Source organism: Portunus trituberculatus, chromosome 17 (genome assembly GCF_017591435.1).
Source record: "Portunus trituberculatus isolate SZX2019 chromosome 17, ASM1759143v1, whole genome shotgun sequence".
NCBI lineage: Eukaryota > Metazoa > Arthropoda > Malacostraca > Decapoda > Portunidae > Portunus > Portunus trituberculatus.
The window spans coordinates 29,421,674-29,442,524 of record NC_059271.1 but is presented as its reverse complement, the minus strand read 5'-3'; the positions used below and the strand labels follow the sequence as shown (position 1 = coordinate 29,442,524).

The 20,851-nt window shown below is 36.2% G+C and overlaps 1 protein-coding gene across 1 annotated transcript in view; it reads left to right on the top strand.

The window, feature by feature from the left end:
* Nucleotides 1-20,851, top strand: part of LOC123505028 (CD109 antigen-like) — a 51,629-nt gene that overhangs the window by 16,091 nt on the left and 14,687 nt on the right. The window contains 14 exon segments of the mRNA XM_045256040.1: nt 1,927-2,095; nt 2,732-2,802; nt 4,525-4,707; nt 6,907-7,080; nt 8,452-8,676; nt 12,287-12,409; nt 13,783-13,986; nt 14,448-14,463; nt 14,466-14,590; nt 15,225-15,329; nt 15,877-16,077; nt 16,460-16,647; nt 19,760-19,923; nt 20,226-20,342. Of these exon segments, the coding sequence (XP_045111975.1) occupies nt 1,927-2,095; nt 2,732-2,802; nt 4,525-4,707; nt 6,907-7,080; nt 8,452-8,676; nt 12,287-12,409; nt 13,783-13,986; nt 14,448-14,463; nt 14,466-14,590; nt 15,225-15,329; nt 15,877-16,077; nt 16,460-16,647; nt 19,760-19,923; nt 20,226-20,342 (2,065 nt within the window).

Sequence of the window (20,851 nt, the reverse complement as noted above, 5' to 3'; positions counted from 1 at the left end):
TAGATATTACAAGGATTACCACACACATGGGAAAGAGCATTTCGTGTACGAAAATTTGACTTTGCATCCTGGTTCATTAATCCCATTCTGGATTGAAATAAAAAAAAAAAATATTGCGAGGAGTTATAAATGATCTGATAATTGAAAGTTGACAACTTGACACTGCTTAGTTCAAAATAGCGACAAGAGAATGAATGATGTCGCATCGTGCTCACACTGTGTGACACATCACCTGGTCTCCTGTAAATATATCCGTATACGATGCGTGTCATTGCCTTCATGCAAATTTTAAGACATGTACCGAAACATGGGTATCATCTGTTGCATAGAAATAAGCAGAATACCAATCTCATCCCTATACACACAACCTTGGTTTTGAATATTTAGTGTTGACAATAAGAATATAAGACGTTATTCTCATTCTTAATGAACTTTGTTACGTTATTGTATGCATCTTCCTTCAGTCGCTTTTATCCAATAAGGAAATCGTCAGAATGAATGGAATGTACGTGAAGGAGACACACCTTCACTATATAGCAAGTTTTTACTTGAGTGTGTTCTTGTTCCTTATATATTACCTTTCATGTCTTCAAAACCATTGTAAAGTGTTTGCAATATAACTAACTCGCTTTTCAAGTTTTTCAAGCAATTAGTTTTCGTTCTTATTTTGAAATGGAAAACATAGTTTGTTGACAAAACCCAAATGTGTTGAAGAATGTTACTGAAAAATACTGCATGAGTGGATTGAGATTGTATAGTGAAGTTACAAATGTTCTTATGCTTCCATTCTTTTGAATAATTATTAGTTGTACCGAAATGCAGATGCAAAGGATGTGCCATGTGAAGATGTTTTTATTAAAAAAACTTTGAAGTGAAGATTGAAAGATACGTATGAAATACCAACTCAAAACGAAGATCTCTCTCTGTTGTGGCTGCGCTTCCTTCTATGTATTTATGTAGAGAATACTGTGGACAGAGTTGATGATGTATACCTGTATGCTAATACTGGAAGCAAGAGTCTGAATTCTATCTGAGTAATTTTTTAAACATTCAACATAATGATCTGAAATGTTCATTTCGTTAAGACTGAATACAAGAAGTGGATTTCAAGCAACAGCATATCTTTATGAAATAGATAGGTTGTTTGCCAACATTAGGATGGGAAAATACTACTATGGGGTAATTATCAATTTACTACTATCAGTGAAAGAGTGAAGGCACTGTTAAAGTTTTGGATTATTGAGATGGACAGCATAAGAGTGAGATTAAGTAGATATTGTACAGAGAAACCACGAGAGTTTGGATGAATCTTGCCTCCATTAACGGGAGGGAGTGGGAGGCATGAAGGCAGCGGGTACTGTGAACATGGATATAGTTCTTATTTATGAGTGAAGACAGTTATGAGAGGGTGATTTTTTTTTTAACGGCTAGTTAAAGGAAAAGAGTAGATGAGCCAAAAAAACTATCCTGCATAGCTTTGCGAAGCAGGGCTGAGGCTGAGACGGAAATATATATATATATATATATATATATATATATATATATATATATATATATATATATATATATATATATATATATATATATATATATATATATATATATATATATATATATATATATATAATGGTGCAGTACATTGAGGTTTAAAATTTCTTGTTGATATCTTTTATTTATATTAAAGATAATCCAAATACGTTCAGCTTATAGAAAAGATTATAATTTCACGTTATTGCTTAAGAGGAAGAGATTTACGTATTGTCTCGTAAATAGATGAGATATATTTTAGGGTTATCTTAAAACCAGTACTTAACTTAAATGATATTACCAACACTGGAATTTTTTCAAGGTCCACACTTAGCCATAGATAGAGCTACAATTAGCTACTTAACTCGTGAAACTAATTGTCGCAGCCTTGTGTTTCAGATTCCCAAGAGCACTGTTCGAGGAGACTACCGTCTTCACGTGGAGGGCAATATCCCAGGCACTGTTGGCGGCACCATATTCACCAATGAGACACAATTGTATTTCTCTAGACGCTTCCTTACCATCCTTATCCAAACCAGCCGACCGTCTTACAATGGAGGCCAGACCGGTGGGTTGCGCTGAGTGACACGTATACTGAGTGGTCATGCATAATCAGTGTGTTTGCATGAAAGGAATAATACACTGTGCTGCATGGCTTCTCGCCTTGCTACTCGTTACAATGCAACATTAAAGAGATGTCTTCCTATAAATTCTAATTGATTTTTTTTATAATTCAATCATTTTGAACGAAATACCTTATACCGATATACCTTGCCCAGACTACTTAGGTTCATTGGCAACAAAAGTACTCTAGTTTGTGATATATCTTTCCTTGGATATTGCGCTTCCCAAAAATATTCATCTGTTTGCTTATAATTGTCTTTTATCTGCAATTCCTCTTCCCTTACGTTACTTTATGAAAATTCTGATGCTGTTCGGTATCTTGTTCTTCATTGTATAATTTCCTACAGAATTTTCTAGCTTATATTACTTCCAATTTTGCTTTCTAGAATTGCTTTATTGATTCACGAACATGGTTGAAATCGCTTGCATGTTAAGTCGTCTCTTGGTTATGTATATATATATTTTTTTCAACCATCCTTATTATGTCCGCTTCCTCGAGTGTTAAAGCTAATGGCTGTCCCAACCTTCCCTCCTCCACTGCATCGCCCTTCACCTCCTGTGGCCTGACCCCATTACTCAGTGAACTTCAGGGTCATCTTGCTCACCATGTACAACAAACCCTACGACGACCCTGTGGATGTGTTCATATTGGTGAGTTTTGTGCAGTGTTATATTATTGTTATTATTATTGTTATTATTATTATTATTGTTATTATTGTTATTATTATCAATATTATTATCATTACTATCATTTTAGTCAAACGTTGTCAACAAATAACTAAGGCAATTAACTCAAATCCTTACCATATACTTGCTGAGTACTGCAAGTAACGAATTGAGAATGAATCATTACGGATGACACACCAGGTTTTCTTTACTCATGGTTTTACGTATGGCTTCTGAAAAGATGTAGTAAATCTTGGACATTACGTTTTATCCTGATCAATTAGGTGAAAAGTGAGATTTTTTTTCTGATATTTTTCTAATAAAAAATCGAAAAATAAGAAAAAAAAATTTTGAAGAGCGTATTATTAGTCAGGGGCTCTTGTATAGTACGCGCCACGGTATGCATAATAAAGCTGCAGCTATTTAAACTTCATTCACATACATATTATTTTGTTATGTGCCATTATAAGATACCTATTGATTATTGAAAAGGTGTGTATTGAATAATTACAATTATAAACACACACACACACACACACACTCGGTAGCTCAGTGGTTAGAGCGCTGGCTTCACAAGCCAGAGGACCGGGGTTCGATTCTCCGGCCGGGTGGAGATATTTGGGTGTCTCCTTTCACGTGTAGCCTCTGTTCACCTAGCAGTGAGTAGGTACTGGATGTAAATCGAGGAGTTGTGACCTTGTTGTCCCGGTGTGTGGTGTGTGCCTTGTCTCAGGCCTATCCAAAGATCGGAAATAATGAGCTCTGAGCTCGCTCCGTAGGGTAACGTCTAGCTGTCTCGTCAGAGACTGCAGCAGATCAAACAGTGAAACACACACCCATGTACATACACACAAGGTCATCACATAGAAAAAAAAATATATAAGAAAGATAGAAAGGATTCAAAGAGTTGCAACCAAACTGGATCCAAGTTTGAGAGACCTAACTTATGAAGACAGATTAAAGAGATTAAAACTTCCAACATTGCAACAGAGGAGGGAAAGAGGAGACTTAATTGCTATATACAGGACACGGTTGAAAAATAAGACTTGTTGGTGTGGGGCTTAAGGATAAAAGGAAAAAAAAAAGTGTGTTGAAGAGACATTAGGAAATATAGTTTTCCAAACAGAAGCATAGAAATATGAAATCATTTTGGATTAAAAAGTTCAAGTAAGAAATATTCATGATTTTAAGGCTAAACTGGACGACTATAGATATGGAAACAGAAGAGCACAAGCATAGCCTTTAACCTGTAAGACACAACTAAGTAAATACAACTAGGTAAATACATGCACTTTATTGGCTGAACATCTGTTATAGTGTAGGCGTACTGCCGTAGCTTCGGGGGAAAGAGGCTCGCAAGCTGGCGAAGGTTACAAGTTGTTCCGCGGGTAATCGAGAAGATTGTGAATATATGCATTGTCGCTGTTGTGTGTATTGTACTACAGTGATGTAAATACCAGTACTTCCCGGAAAGTGGAGACCTCTAGTAAATCAAGTCACATAAAAAGACTAGCTAGCAGTGGTTTACATCTTTGAGGAGGGCACAATCTTTTTATCATCTACTACTACTACTACTACTACTACTACTACTATTGTTATTATTGTCATTATTTTTGTTGCATTCTCATGTGTATGCATCGAACTTCAATGATTGAAGGACAGCACTGGCATTCATTGTGGTGAATTTCTTATTGCTGCTTGTTTCAGGATCCCCAAGGCTACATACTGCGTAGGTGGCCCTCGCGCTCCACCAATGTGGGTGTGGTGTCCTTGAGTTTTGACCTGCCCTTCCTCACCAAAGTAGGCTGGTGGAAAATCAAGGTGTTTGCCAATGGACAGGAGGAAGTGAAAGAGTTCAAAGTGGAGAAATGGTTTACGCCGCGTTTCGAGGTAAGGTTTGCTGAGTAGACCATGCGGAAGTTAAGATACGTGGAAATATTTTTTTCTTCTTTTGTATGCAAGAGAAGAATCTGGCCAAGAACAACAAAAATTGAAAAAAAAAATAAATAAAAAGACCTACTGGATTGCTAGTTCCCATGAATAATGATACACATCTTTATATAATCATAAAAAAAAAAAAAAAATATATATATATATATATATATATATATATATATATATATATATATATATATATATATATATATATATATATATATATATATATATATATATTATCAAGCGGTGTTCCTCATTAATATGAAAGTTGAAAGCAGAGAATGCAGAATGATGTATGATACTGATGACGGTGTGAGTGTGAACAAAGTGGTCTTGCCAGCTTTGGAGGACGGATGGAGCCATGGTACAATAAGTTATCGTACCATGGATGGAGCAGTCTGCCATTTCGCCGGCATTTCGGTAGCGTTCAGTAATGGTAACTTATTTGCTAAATTTATCTTCAAACGTCCCAATATGAACATGAACAAAATTTATAACCACGTAAAAGAACCGACATTATTCTAATAAAGACGGCCCACCAGCTCTCCTTGTTTCTCGGCTCCCCCTTCGCAGTTCTTTCACGCAGCTGATTTGACGTCACATATATGAAATCACGTTATTGGTCAACAGCAACAACAACAACAACAACAACAACACACACACACACACACACACACACACACACACACACACACACACACACACACACACACACACACACACACTTAGGTAAATACACACACACACACACACACACACACACACACACACAGGACCGGGGTTCGATTCCCCGGCCCGGTGGAGATATTTGGATGTGTCTCCTTTCACGTGTAGGTACGGGATGTAAATCGAGGAGTTGTGACCTTGTTGTCCCGGTGTGTGGTGTGTGCCTGGTCTCAGGCCTATCCAAAGATCGGAAATAATGAGCTCTGAGCTCGTTCCGTAGGGTAACATCTGGCTGTCTCGTCAGAGACTGCAGCAGATCAAACAGTGAAACACAGGCCTGGTAGCTCAGTGGTTAGAGCGCTGGCTTCACAAGCCAGATGACCGGGGTTCAATTCCCCGGCCGGGTGGAGATATTTGGGTGTGTCTCCTTTCACGTGTAGCCCCTGTTCACCTAGCAGTGAGTAGGTACGGGATGTAAATTGAGGAGTCACAACCTTGTTGTCCCGGTGTGTGGTGTGTGCCTGGTCTCAGACCTATCCCAAGATCGGAAATAATGAGCTCTGAGCTCGTTCCGTAGGGTAACGTCTGGCTGTCTCGTCAGAGACTGCAGCAGATCAAACAGTGAATTACACACACACACTATTATCTTATTTTCACTTCCCTTATTCTTTATCATTCTCATTCCCATTTCCCCTATTCTCTCATTCGCTATCAATTTTTCTATCTGCAGTTTTATTGCCATTTTCTCCTATTCCCTTATTCGTTACCTTAATCTCATTACCATTTCCTCCTATTCCCTTATACGCTATCCATCCATGTGCTATTTTATTATAATTTCCTCCTATTCCCTTATTAATTATTATTTTTCTCTATTCATTGTCCATTTTTCTTTTAATCTCTTGTTTTATTCTCCATTCTCCCCATTTGTTATCTCTTCTCTCCCTTTCCCTTGTTGACCAATATGGCTTCATACTATGTGACGGAAATGAGGAGAGGTGGTGGGACGTGTATATTAGGACATTTAGTAAACAACTATAACTTTTATTTTTCTCATTTGGGAATTATGGTCTGACTGTCCCAATCCTTAAGAAAATAATAAATAAAGAGATAAATAGAAGTAAAGAAATTAATAAATAAACAAATGAAATAAGTAAATAAATAAGTAAATAAAAATGTACCAAGAGATATATGGATGATACTTTTATTGATTTCAGTGAGACAAGTGCCATCACACCAAACATCATCTTTTTTGTTGTTGTTGTAGTTGTCAGCATAATTTAAGGAATGATGATGACAGACATAATTAGGATGATGATAAGTCTTTTTCTTTGCTAGGATTATTTTGAGAATGGGCCTTTGTTATATATTTGTGTGTTTTATTTTTTATTTATTTATTTACTTATATATTTATTTATTTATTTATTTTATTTATTTATTTTTTTTTTTGTATTGTTGTTAATATTATCTTTCACTTTTGGATTACAGGTGAAGATCTCCATGCCATCATACTTCCTGGACACAGATGAAGCAATCACTGGGGAGTTTGGTGGAGAGTTTGGCATTGACAAGGGTGCTTATGGAAATGCCACCGTGAAGCTCCTGGTCCGCAGTGCTGACACAGAAGATTGGCAATTTGTTATGGAAGAGGACTTTGTGCCAGTGAGTTTTCTTCACTCTTTTTAGTTAGACGAAGGCATTATGTAAATATGAAAAAAAGTCTAGGTATATTTTATTTAAATACTCTGTTTCTACTTTCTAAAGTGAAAATAAAGAAATTCAATGCTTAATTGAAGGTGCCTGAGATGGAAACATAATTAGTATTTTTTTCATCTTGTAGATTACTGAGCATTTCTTTTGTTAGCAGTTACTCATACACTGATTTAATTACAAAACATATTTGTTGCTTTCATTGTATGCATTCTCAAATATTGTTATTCTCTTTTCTTGGACTTTTTTTATTACTTGCCAATTACATTTAATTTACTTCTGTTTTTTTTCTCTCTCTTATTTAATTTCTACTATTTACATAGCACATATCTTATTTAGCCACAGCCTTAATGGGAATTCAGTGCAATCAAGAATCCTCCTTCCATACCAAGGAGCACATTTGCATATATTATTTGTTTTATTAGCTGAATCTAATGTAACTTTTTGCATTGCTTTATCTATTTATGATAGAGCTGATGAATATCTGAAAACTTTCAAATAGTTGTTGTTCATACATAATATTATTGTGTTTGATAGTAACAGTGTACTAACTTGTTGAATTGGAGGAATATCCATTTCAAGGTAGTGTCTTTATCATGTACAGGTAACTCTCAATTTAAACGATAGATGCATTCCAAGTGGCATTGCGTATATCAAAATTCGCGTAAAACAAACTTGTAATTCTCATAAGAAGCAATAGATGCGGGATGTGGTCCAAAAAAATTTGTACAAAATACTCTATTTATTTGGCTAAATTAACATATTTTTATTATTTACTATTCTAAATACTAAAAGTGTATCTAAAGTAAAGGGAAAAGCAAGAAATAATAAAAGAAAGCAAAAAATAATAAGAGAAAACAACAAAACAAAGAATACGTGAACACAACATTCACTGCGTCACTGCCTTCACCACTCACAGTCAGTCACCATCTTCCTCTGAGCTTTTCCACTTTATCAAAAATCCACTTATCAAAAATAACCCCACAGTATAAAAGTAAACACCAGTAAAAAAAATAAACGCAGGACGCCAATGTTTTCACCCCTCACAAGCACTCGTCGTCGCCGTCCACTCTCTGGCGCACAGCTTGAAATTGCGTCTGGCACTCAGTTTGAAAATGTAGTTGGGCCAAATCGCGTATAAGCAAACCGATCGCGCAAATTTAATTAATTATAATATTTTTTCGGTCACGTGTTAACAAAAACGCGTAAATTAAACAAGCGTAAATCAAGAGTTACCTGTATATCTTTCTTTATGAAATGTGTTTTTCAAAGACAGGTGGCCTGATGAAGCTGAAGTAATTTCTTCCCTCTTCTCTCTACTAGTTGGATGGTGAAGATGAGTTTAGTTTCCCCATGGATGAGATTGCTCGCAAGTTTCCACAAACCGATAACACCATGGTGCGAGTGGAAGTAGAGGTTCATGACAGTTTCATGGGCATCACTGAAACTGGATTCAGTATGGCCAAAATCATCAACTCTTCCATCAACATTCGTTTTCTTGGTTCCCAGCCTTATATCTTTAAACCAGGCCTACCTTTTTCTACCTCAGTAAGTATGATGTGTAGACAAACTATAAAGAAATTTGACTTTCAATATCCTACAGTTAACTAAACCAAAACTCATTTTAGAAAATTAAGGATTTATGATAATTAAATAACTATAAGTTTTCATTAAGTTAGATTGTATCTTCCTAGTTTTACATAATACTAACATGTGTACAATACTTTGCCTGTGCCATAGTAGATCCTATATGTCTAACTATCCAAACGTTCCTTTCTTATTTGTTCAAGCATTCCACTTTTATCAGGATATTTTTCATATTTGTACTCCTTTATCTTATATTTCCACCTTCCAAGTATTCTTCCTCTCTTACTAGCTTCTTTATTGTTGTGTAAAATTCACCACAGTTACCTGCTTGTCACCCACCCTTTCCCTTACGGAAAGAGCTTAGAGCTCATATTGATCAATCATCGGGTAGGGCTGAGACACTGTGTGTGTGTATTTACTTAGTTGTATTTACCTAGTTGTAATTTTACAGGGCCTGGGCTTTACGCTCATGTGGCCCCTGTCTCCATATCTACACTTATCCAATTTTTCTTTGAAACTATGCACACTCGTTGCTGACACCACTTCTTCACTCAAACTAAATCAAGTCTCAACACATCTTTGCGGGAAACTATATTTTTTTGACATCTCTCAGACATCTTCCCTTCCTCAGTTTTTTACTATGCGATCTTGTGCTTCAAATGTCATATTGTTCTCTCAGGATCAGTTTTTCATTATCCACTTGGTCCATTCCGTTGATCAATTTGTAAATTTGTATCAGATCCCCTCTCTCCCTTCTCTGTTCCAGGATTGGTAGATCCATAGCCTTTAGTCTTTCCTCATGTGTCATCCTTTCAAATTCTGGAACCATTCTTGTAGCCATTTTTTGTAGTCTCTCCAACTTCCTTATGTGTTTCTTTTTGTGGGGGCTCCACACTACTCCTGCATATTCCAATCTGGGTCTTATTATAGTACTTATCAATTTCTTCATCATTTCTTTGTCCATGTAGTGAAATGCTAATCTAATATTCCTTAGCAAATTATATGTCTCTGAAAATTCTATCAATATGGCTTACTGGTTGATTGTTTTCTTCCATTGTCACTCCCAAGTCCTTTTCCTTTTTTACTTTCTCCAGTTCTACTCCATCTCCCATCTTATAGATTCCCACTGGTCGTCTTTCACTCTTTCCCAATTCCATGACATGGCTTTTGTCCACATTGAATTCCATCTCCCACTTTTTACTCCATTCCCAGATCTTATTTAGGTCTTCCTGCAGTATTCCACAATCCTCTTTTTGCTTTATAACTCTGCACAGTTTCGCATCGTCCACAAACAGATTTATATAGCTGTGTGTGTGTGTGTGTGTGTGTTTCACTGTTTGATCTGCTGCAGTCTCTGACGAGACAGCCAGACATTTCCCTGCGGAACAAGCTCAGAGCTCATTATTTCCGATCTTCGGATAGGCCTGAGACCAGGCACACACCACACACCGGGACAACAAGGTCACAACTCCTCAATTTACATCCTGTACCTACTCACTGCTAGGTGAACAGGGGCTACACGTGAAAGGAGACACACCCAAATATCTCCATCCGGCTGGGGAATTGAACCCCGGTCCTCTGGCTTGTAAAGCCAGCGGTCTAACCACTGAGCTACCGGGTGTGTGTGTGTGTGTGTGTGTGTGTGTGTGTGTGTGTGTGTGTGTGTGTGTGTGTGTGTGTTTATTTACCTAGTTGTATTTACCTAATTGTATTGTACAGGGTTTGAGCAGGGCTCATAATATCCTGTCTCCATGTCTCCATTTATCCAATTTTTCCTTAAAGTTATGCACATTATGTGCTGTAACAACTTCATTATTCAATGCATTCCACTTCACCATTCTGTGTGGAAAACTGTATTTTCAATATCCTTCCCACATTGCCTCATCCTGATCTTCTTTACATGTCGTCTTGTCCTTCTATTTTCTTCTGTCACCAGCACCAGGTCTTCCTTGTCTATCTTTTCAATGCCATTGACTATCTTGTAAATTGTTATTAGGTCCCCTCATTCTCTTCTGTCTTGTAAGATTAGTAGCCCCATTTCCTTCAGCCTTTCTTCATATGTTAGGTTCTTTAGTTCTGGCACCATCTTTGTAGCAATCTTCTGTATCCGTTCTAATCTTACAGTGGTCCCTCTATATACGAGATTAATTCGTTCCGAGATTGAGCTCCTATCTAGAATTTCTCATATTTCAAACAAATTTTCCCCATAAGAAATAACTGAAAACCAATTAATCCATTCCCAGCCTCCCAAAATCATCCAAGTTAACACTTAATAACTATAAAACACATCTTCCAATTACTAAAAACACATTCAAATAGTAATTGAACATGAAAATACAGTAATAAGATAAATAAGATCATATTAATGAAGTAAAATGCAAGTTTATTATGAGCACTTACCATGGAGGAAGTCAGCGGCATCTAACGGAGGTGTATGCTTGGTGGTGGAGCGAGGGAGATAGGTGCGGGAGGAGTGAGGGAGCATGAGAGACTGTTGACGATACATAAGCACTTACACTTAAAATTAAAGTTAACTTTAAATGAACGATAATGACCAATTGTACTGCTTTACGAGATCACTCACATGAACACCACTCTTGTGTTTGTCTATTTTCTCCTGCTTCATTTTGATTGACATTATCCTCTTTTTTCTCAGAGAACATCTTTCCATTTCCTTCTTTAGAACTCATGGTTAGGGTTACAAAAAAACCCACAAAAAGGAGATAAATGTGATAAAAACAACACAACACAAGAGCGCGGGATCAGGTCCGTATGGTGGGAAACACACATGCTGGCTGATGCTGGGCAGTCTCGACCACTTGGCCACCTAGCAGGATTTTCTCTCGCATGTCGGTCAAGATTTTTGCTCGAAAGACATCTGGTGTCTCGAATTTCTCGTAAATAGAGTAGCTGGTATGTAGAGGGGCCACTGTATATTCCAGCTTTGGACGTACCATGCTTGCAATAATTTTTTTTCATCATATCTTTGTTCATGAATTGAAATCCTACTCATATTAGTCAACATTTTATATGATAATCCAAATATCTTGCTTATGTGTTTTTTGGGGTTCAGATTATCCTGTATAATCATTCCCAAATCTTTATCCTCTTTAGTTTTCATTATTTGTTCCTCTCCCATCAGATACTAGTTCCATACCGGTCTGTCTTTTTGCTCTTTCCTAGTTCTTGGCATTAAACTCTAATTTCCACTTCTTACTCCACTCATAGATTTTGTTTATATCTTCCTGTAACAGCAAACAGTCCTCCTGGGTTTTGATAACTCTTAGCAGCTTTGCATCATCAGCAAATAAATGAATATAACTTTACCGCATTGTGAATGTCATTTACATAAATCTGAAACATAATGGGGGCTAACACTGACCCTTGTGGCACTCTGCTTGTTACTTTACCCCAAGATGAGTATGTATCTCTGATCACAGTTCTCATCTCCCTGTCCTTCAAATAGAAACGAAGATGCAGTTTGTAATGTGTGAAAATACAGTTTGTGTGTGTGTGTGTGTGTGTGTGTGTGTGTGTGTGTGTGTGAGTTGAAGATGGCTCTTTTCTACAGATTGCAGTGTCCTACCATGACTTCCATCCTCTCAGCACTGAAAAGCTTGAGGGATCTCATCTGATAGTGAAAGCAGAAGCTGTGTCAAAGGGAAACAGTGGTCTGACTGTTTTTGAAGTAGAGGTGAGATGATATTTACTTTTTTTTTATTGATTTTTGTACTTATCTTAATTTGTTGTCTTGTGGTTTGTTCATTTTGGTCCCTTACTTTTGAATATTCAGTTGCATTTCCCAATTGCAGTCTACAATTTTTAGTATGCTTTGTTTGCATATCTATTTATGCGTGTTTAATTTGAAAATTTTCTTATGTGTAAGGAAATACATCCTCAACATGCATTCTATACCAAGACTAGAATAACTGTTGTCATGAAAGGCAGCCAAAAGGGTTCTCTCTCTCTCTCTCTCTCTCTCTCTCTCTCTCTCTCTCTCTCTCTCTCTCTCTCTCTCTCTCTCTCTCTCTCTCTCTCTCTCTCTCTCTCTCTCTCTCTCTCTCTCTCTCTCTCTCTCTCTCTCTCTCTCTTTAATGATGAGATATGATATAGAGGCATAGTAGTGATTTTTAATCATATTTCCTAAACTGTTTAGTGTTTTGCTTGTTTTCTTTTGAGGGAGATGCCAGCCTAGTGTATAATGTATATGTACATATGTAGACATTAATGCTTGCATTGCCTATTGTACTGTACTAATCATAGCTTCTAAGAGACTTCCTCTCCATTTTCAAATGTTTTAAATATTTAGATCAGTCTGTTTTTGTCCATATCTCTGACCTGCCTGCTGTTCATGATGCAATAATCAAAACTCTAGTATTCTGCAACCTACCTCCAATCCCAGGGCATTTCTTGTGCACCTACTTGTTGAGTAAACTGCTTGAAACAAAATCAAGATGTCCTATTAGAGTCTAGGTAATGAAAATCAAATATTTGCTGAATGCATAACATTAACAACATAGTATGTAACCAACGTAATGTAGAAATGAGCCAAGAAGAGACAGAACCATAGTAGAATTATAATGACCTTGCCATTTGCACACTTATTTGTGCAAAGTATTTTTTAACTAACCCCAACCACTGAACATCTGTTATTTATGTGGAAAATGTTAACCTGATGTAAGTTTTTGAGGACTACAAGCATCACTCAGTTCATACCCTCAGCTTTGGACATAAATTAGTAAGCTATTGCGTAACCATTCCATTACAGTTACAATTATTCTTGGTCTGATAATACTGGATATTCACAGTGATTATTATTGAGTGTCTTTAAATGTCTTCATGCATTGGTACTAAACATCTGGTATGTGATGCAAGGGACTTTCTTCCTTCATTAGCTATATTATCATGCATCTCATATCACCATTTATGATATTTCTGTTATGATAGTTTGTCTAGCTTCCTAGTTTATACGTACTTGAAATAGTTGACCTTCCATACTCCATCAATAGAAACTATCTCTAGCTCCTATCTTTTCTACTGCAATTCCTTCTCTGTTTTTATTCACAGATCCCACAGGTAGATGAAGAGATGGAGGAGAATGAATTCCTGGATCAGTCATGGCTTTACAATAAACGTCTTCAAGCCATGCAGGCAGAAGATCCAGACTATAAACCAGAAGACTCTGATTACTTGTCAAACTTCCAATATCTTAGTGAAGATGAACTAGCTGAGAAAAAGATAGAAATATATTTGAGGAATGAACAATTTCAGGTAAGACTTGAAGGAACAAAGAACTTGATCTAGTCCTGCATGCTAAGTGCCTTATTGACAATCATCCTTTGTCTAGATTTCAGTGTGCCAATTACTGTATGGTGATTAATTTTCTAGTATGGCACTAAAATATGCATGCTATAAGTCTATGTTGATTGTCATGTATCAAAATTTTCTAAGTATGTTGAGAAGCCTCAAATACAACTAGGTAAATGTACACACACACACACATACTTGTGTACCAAACAAATAGTTTATGAACAATTACAGTAATAGAATGGAAATATTTGTTTTGTGAAAGAAGGCAAGACAGACAAAGAAATGAATTGAGGGATGAGATAAAATTAATATGAGTGACATGAAATAGATATGAGTGAATATTAGGCTGGCCCTTGACATACAGTGGAATCATAGGAGATGATGATGATGATGATAATGATGTATTTGCTATACTCTTACAGAAGTATCGTGAGAAGGGATTTTCCATTTCTCCTTTAATATGCCAGAGGAGACTTCCCAAGTGACCCTCGTTGCCACTTATCGGGACAGTGACGGTGATACTGCTGCAGCCATGGCCAAAGGAGAGGCTTTCTTTTCACCTCAGGTATAACCTTACAGTTATGTTATTAATTTGTATGTATAGTTTGGAAGACAATTTCCAATGTCACATCATCTTTGCTTTAAAAGTCGCTGTGGTACAGTGGAACCATGCATGCTTTGGGATCTGAGGGGTCTCCAAGCACATGGGTTCGAATCCTGTCCACAGTCTGAGTGCAGGTTGGGCTTCCTCATTCAGGAACATGGTTTCCTAGTGGGTGGGCTTTAAGATAGGAGGTACCCCAAAAAGTATCCCCTTTAGCCCATAAATTCCTGTGAAAAGCCCACATGGTATAAAAAAAAAAAATTGTCTTTTTCCATAATTGTGAAGAATATTTCTATACTGATGAACTGATAGGTTACCTGGTGTTTCATGGCCGATTCTCCAACTTGCGCAGGATAACTTTAGTACTATGATAGGCAATACATTAATTTCTTTGTGATTTATCAAGCTTTAATGATTGCTATGGTGAGTGTATACAGTCGCTTTCAACTGCACTGTCTCTGTTTGTCTCTAGTTATTTCTAGATATTTATTGAAAGTTTCTATTATAATGATTCTCTCTCTCTCTCTCTCTCTCTCTCTCTCTCTCTCTCTCTCTCTCTCTCTCTCTCTCTCTCTCTCTCTCTCTCTCTCCACAGGAGCATTACATTATAGTGGAGACAAGCAACAAGAAGGTGGCTGTTGGAGAATTTGTTGTATTTCATATCCGTGCCAATTTCAATATGGATTCTTTTAACTATGTGGTAAGAATGAATTGGTGAATGTTAGTTTCTTAGTCTCAGCTATATATTACTGAGTCTGCCAGCATTTCTATGAACCTTTGATACAGAATTAATTGCAAATTTTAAGTTTTGGTGCACTGTAGCAAGAAAAAGAAAAAAATAAAAGTAAAATGATTTAGACCATTAGTATGATAAAAAGGATATACATATATCTGTATTATTAGTATAATGACTCCCAAGAGTTAGTAAATCAAGGCCATAGGCTCACTGTAAGGAAACTTATCATCTTTTATTCTGTGTTTCTTATATCTGTAAGAGAAATACGCTATTAATTAAACAATTTTTGGGTTGTCTGTGTTCAAATTGGTGTTATTGCTGTCTATTTATTCAAATGATAGCACAGAAAATCAGTATATGTGCTTAGATTCTTCAGCTGTTCATTTCTAAATTGATATCTAAGTTCTCTTTATTATTGTGATAATAAGGATTTTTGTTATGAAATCAAAGTAGCTACTATTATTTCAGATAACACTGATAATATTTATTCATTCCAAAATCTTTGCCATAGGTCATGGCCAAAGAGATGATCCTGTTTGCTGGGAAGGAGGTCTTAGATAACAAAATACATGCCAACATCAAGACAATGTCTGTGCCTGTGAGTTCAGAGATGGTGCCTTCTTTCACTATGGTTGTTTACCATTTTGGTAAAAAAAATGAAGTCATCACTGATTCCATCACCATCCCTGTGAATAAAATTTCCCAACACAAGGTAATGTATGAAGTTCAGACAATCATGTATAGTATGTTTAATTATTATATTTTGTACAAGTATAAATTGATAGTATTCCATTATTCTATTTATTCAGATATTATAATAATATTGTTGCATCAGATGTAATGATTAAACTACAAGGGGCTTAGGTACTTTTGTCTGTTAAATTATGCTGTACTCTAATTTTTCCTGTGGTGTATTATGAAAAAGATGACTCATTCATACTAGGAGGCATTTTTTACTTATTTGTGTTGTTTTCACTTGAAAAGTTGATTTTGATTGGTTATTTGGCAAAAAATAGTGTGAATTTAGAATTATGATGGTATATATGTGAGGAACTGGTTGTTTTATATAATATTACTTACTGTAATTTATGCAGGTTGAGCTTGTGATTAACCAGGACAAAGATCACAGCGTGAAATCAGTGGAGTTAGGTACATACAGCTCAGCAGGGTCTTTCTTTGGGATCTCGGGCACACGTACTTTCAGCTACGCTTTGCAAGCAGGCAATGATATTTCTCATGCTTCAGTTCTTCAAGCTTTGCATGGTTTTACTCACAGAAAAAGGTAAGCTAGATCTGTATGTGTGTATGTGTGTGTGTATTTACCTAGTTGTATTTACCTAGTTGTATTGTACAGGGTTTGAGGGGGGCTCATAGTGTCCTGTCTCCATATCTCCATTTATCTAATTTTTCCTAAAAGTTATGCACATTATGTGCTGTAACAACTTCATTAACCAATGCATTCCATTTTTCCACTGTTCTATGTGGAAAACTGTATTTTCAATATCCTTCACACACTGCCTCATCTTGATCTTCTTTTCATGTCCTCTTGTCCTTCCATCTTCTTCAGTCAACAGCACCAGGTCTTCTTTGTCTATCTTTTCAATATCATTTACTATCTTATACATTGTTATTAGGTCCCCATGTTCTCTTCTATCTTGTAAGATTGGCAGTCCCATTTCCTTCAGTCGTTCTTCATATGTGAGGTCCTTTAATTCCAGCACCATCTTTGTAGCAATCTTCTGTATCCTTTCCAATTTTCTTATACCCATTTTAGAGCTCGGAGACCATACCACTGCTGCATATTCCAGCCTTGGGTGTATCATGCTTGTGATGATTTTTTTCATCATATCTTTATCCATGTAATGAAATGCCACTCTTATATTAGTCAACATTTTATATGAGAGTCCAAATATCTTGCTTATGTGTTTCTCAGGGCTCAGATTTTCCTGTATGATCACTCCCAGATCTTTTTCCTCTTTAGTCTTCATTATTTGTTCCTCTCCCATGAAATAGTTCCATACCAGTCTTTTCTTACTCTTTCCTAGTTCATAGTTCCTGTATTTACCTAGTTGTATTGTACAGGGTTTGAGCGGGGCTCATAGTGTCCTGTCTCCATATCTCCATTTATCTAGTTTTTCTTTAAAGTTATGCACACTATGTGCTGTGACAATTCCAATATCCAATGCATTCCATTTTTCCACCGTTCTGTGTGGAAAACTGTATTTTCCAATATCCTTCACACACTGCCTCATCCTGATCTTCTTTTCATGTCCTCTTGTCCTTCCATCTTCTTCCATCAACATCACCAGGTCTTCTTTGTCTATCTTTTCAATATCATTTACTATCTTATACATTGTTATTAGGTCCCAGCGTTCTCTTCTATCTTGTAAGGTTGGCAGTCCCATTTCCCTCAGTCGTTCTTCACATGTGAGGTCCTTTAATTCCGGCACCATCTTTGTAGAAATCTTCTGTATCCTTTCCAATTTTCTTATATCCTTTTTAGAGCTCAGAGACCATACCACTGCTGCATTATTCTAGCCTTGGGCGTATCATGCTGGTGATGATTTTTTTCATTATATCTTTATCCATGTATTAGTCAACATCTTATATGATAGTCCAAATATCTTGCTTATGTGTTTATCAGGGTTCAGATTTTCCTGTATGGTCACTCCAAGAACTTTTTCCTCTTTAGTCTTCATTATTTGTTCCTCTCCCATCAAATAGTTCCATACTGGTCTTCTCTTACTCTTTCCTAGTTCCATTATGTGGCATTTCTTGGCATTAAACTCCAATTTCCACTTCTTGCTCCATTCATAGATCTTGTTTAAATCTTCCTGCAACAGCAGACAGTCCTCTCTGGTTTTGATCACTCTTAGCAACTTTGCATCATCAGCGAATAAATTTATATAACTGTTTATCCCAATGTGAATGTCGTTTACATAAACTTGGAATATGATCGGGGCTAACACTGACCCTTGTGGCACTCTGCTAGTTACTTTCCCCCAAGATGAGTATGTATCTCTGATCACAGTTTTCATCTCCCTATCTTTCAAATAATCTCTTGTCCATTCAAGCAAGGTTCCACGCAGTTCTCTAGTTTCCAAAGAAGTCTTTCATGCAGGACTTTATCAAAAGCCTTTTTAATGTCTAGGTATACTGTGTCTACCCATCCATCTATGTTTTCAAGTCCTGCAATAACTCTGCGAGTAGAAGCTTAATAAGTTTGATACACATGACCTCCCTGTCCTGAACCCAAATTGTCTGTTTGATATGACTTGCTCCTCTTCTAGATATTTAACCCATTTTTCTTTGATAATTATTTCACATAATTTCCCTACGACACTTGTAAGTGACACTGGTCTGTAGTTTAGTGGTTCAGTTGCCTTTACTCCTTTAAATATCCGTATTACGTTGGCTCTCTTCCGCTCTAGTGGAACTTTCCCTTCATTTATTGAACTTTTAATTATTTCCCAAATTGGCTCCAGTAATTGCTCTTTACATTCTTTTAACACCCAGCCTGATACACCATCTGGCCTCATTGCTTTTTTGACTTCCAACCTGTCCAGTAATCTTCCAATATCCTGTTTGTGCACTGCAGTCTCCTGTAATCCTTGGCAATCCAATGTCCTATTAGGTTTTGTGAAATCATCTTCTGCAGTGAATACTGTTTTGAAGCTCTCATTCATTATTTCACACATTTCCTTTTCTGTTTGGTATGTCTTTCCTTCTTTAATTATTTTTTTAATTGTTTCCTTATTCTTTGTTTTGCCGTTTATAAACTTGTTGAAAAGTTTGGGTTCATCTTTGCTTTTATCCAATACATCTTTCAAAATTTCTTTCTTCTTCTCTCCTTACTCTAATATATTCATTTCTAGTATCTTTGTACTGCTGTCTGTTATAGTCATTTCCCTGCTTTAAGAGTTTCTTCCTCTCTTTATCTTTTGTCTGTTTTGCTTGTATGCATCTAGCATTGTACCAAGCATGTATTTTTTTTCTGAACTCTATAAACAGGAACAAACTTTAAGCAAGGACAAAAAGTGTATGAGGGCAATGTATGGAATCTGTGATGCACATTATTTGTGCACAAATATGAAATAAAACAAATGAAGTGTTAGAATATTAGTCATGTATTGTATACTTGGTAGAGGGATTATTAAGTATATAGTTTTGTAACTCAGTAATGATCATTCCTTTGGATAGAATTTACACAAGAAACTGATTGAGAACTAGAGACATATCATCTATAAACTATTTATCCCTTTTTGCTGTATTTCTGTCTTGTTTTTCATAAAGTTATGAATCATTTAACTCTTTATGTCTCCCAGTTGTTTGGTTAATTTGCTAGACATGTAGTTTGGATAATTACTTGGTCATTCTGTCCATTACTTTCTCAGATTGATCCACAAAATGGTATGGCGTGAACGTGACAGCCCCTTGGCAGAACAGGTGGAATATTATACTTCAGGAAACTATGGTCCAGATACTAACAGAACATTTGCCTTCAGTGGACTTGTGGTGTTTACAGATGCCACTGTAGGAGTCATTCCTACTTACATGGGTAAGAATAAGGAGGTTCATTGAAGACTTAGTTTAAAAACACTCTTGTTTCGCCACTGATTGTAATTCATTAGATTTTAGCATCTTAATAAGATAATTTCAAACCATTTTCTGCCATTTTTGCTCATACTGCAATAAATCATACATATGATATTATATGATATTTTTCTTATATGGAACATGATCTATGTTGTACATTGGATCTGATGCCATAAACTTTTTTTTTTTTTCATGTATTATTGTTTTTTTTTTTTCTGTAATTATCCCTTTCAACACAACTGTCACTATGTCTAATATCCGCAGGAAACCAGTGTAACAAAACAGAAGGTTTCTTACCGTGTCTCATTGGAGGATGTTATCTTTCCTCAAAGCACTGTGACGGAATTGTTGACTGTTCTGATGGCTTTGATGAAGTAGATTGTAAGTATACTTTGGTATGAATTGGACTTGGGATCTTCTCACATGAAAGTAGCAAAGGTTTTATGAAAGCTGCTGAGGATATGATTTATTTATCTACAATTTAACTTTGCTTTTACTTCCGCAACAACAACAAATCAACCTACCCATTCCCTTCATGTAGAACTACATTGTCACTCTGCACTATTTTTTGATGTCTTTTAAAAATTATATAGTATATTTCCATGATATGCACATAGCCTGCATATCTCTGAGGATTAATTAAGAAAGAAAATATATTTTTGTTATTAAAGATGGTGACTGAAAATAAATTTTCCATAGCTTTCATTTTCGGGATTTTCACCATATTTCATGTATCTTTATGCTTCTTTATTGGCTCCTCTCTTGAATCATTTCAGTTAGTTCAACTTTTCTCCTCTACATGTCTGTCTTCAGTCTCTCTCTTTGGCACAATGTTGTATCTCTTTCTATCTTCAACTGCCATTTTCATGCTAACTGCTCTTCTGATCTTG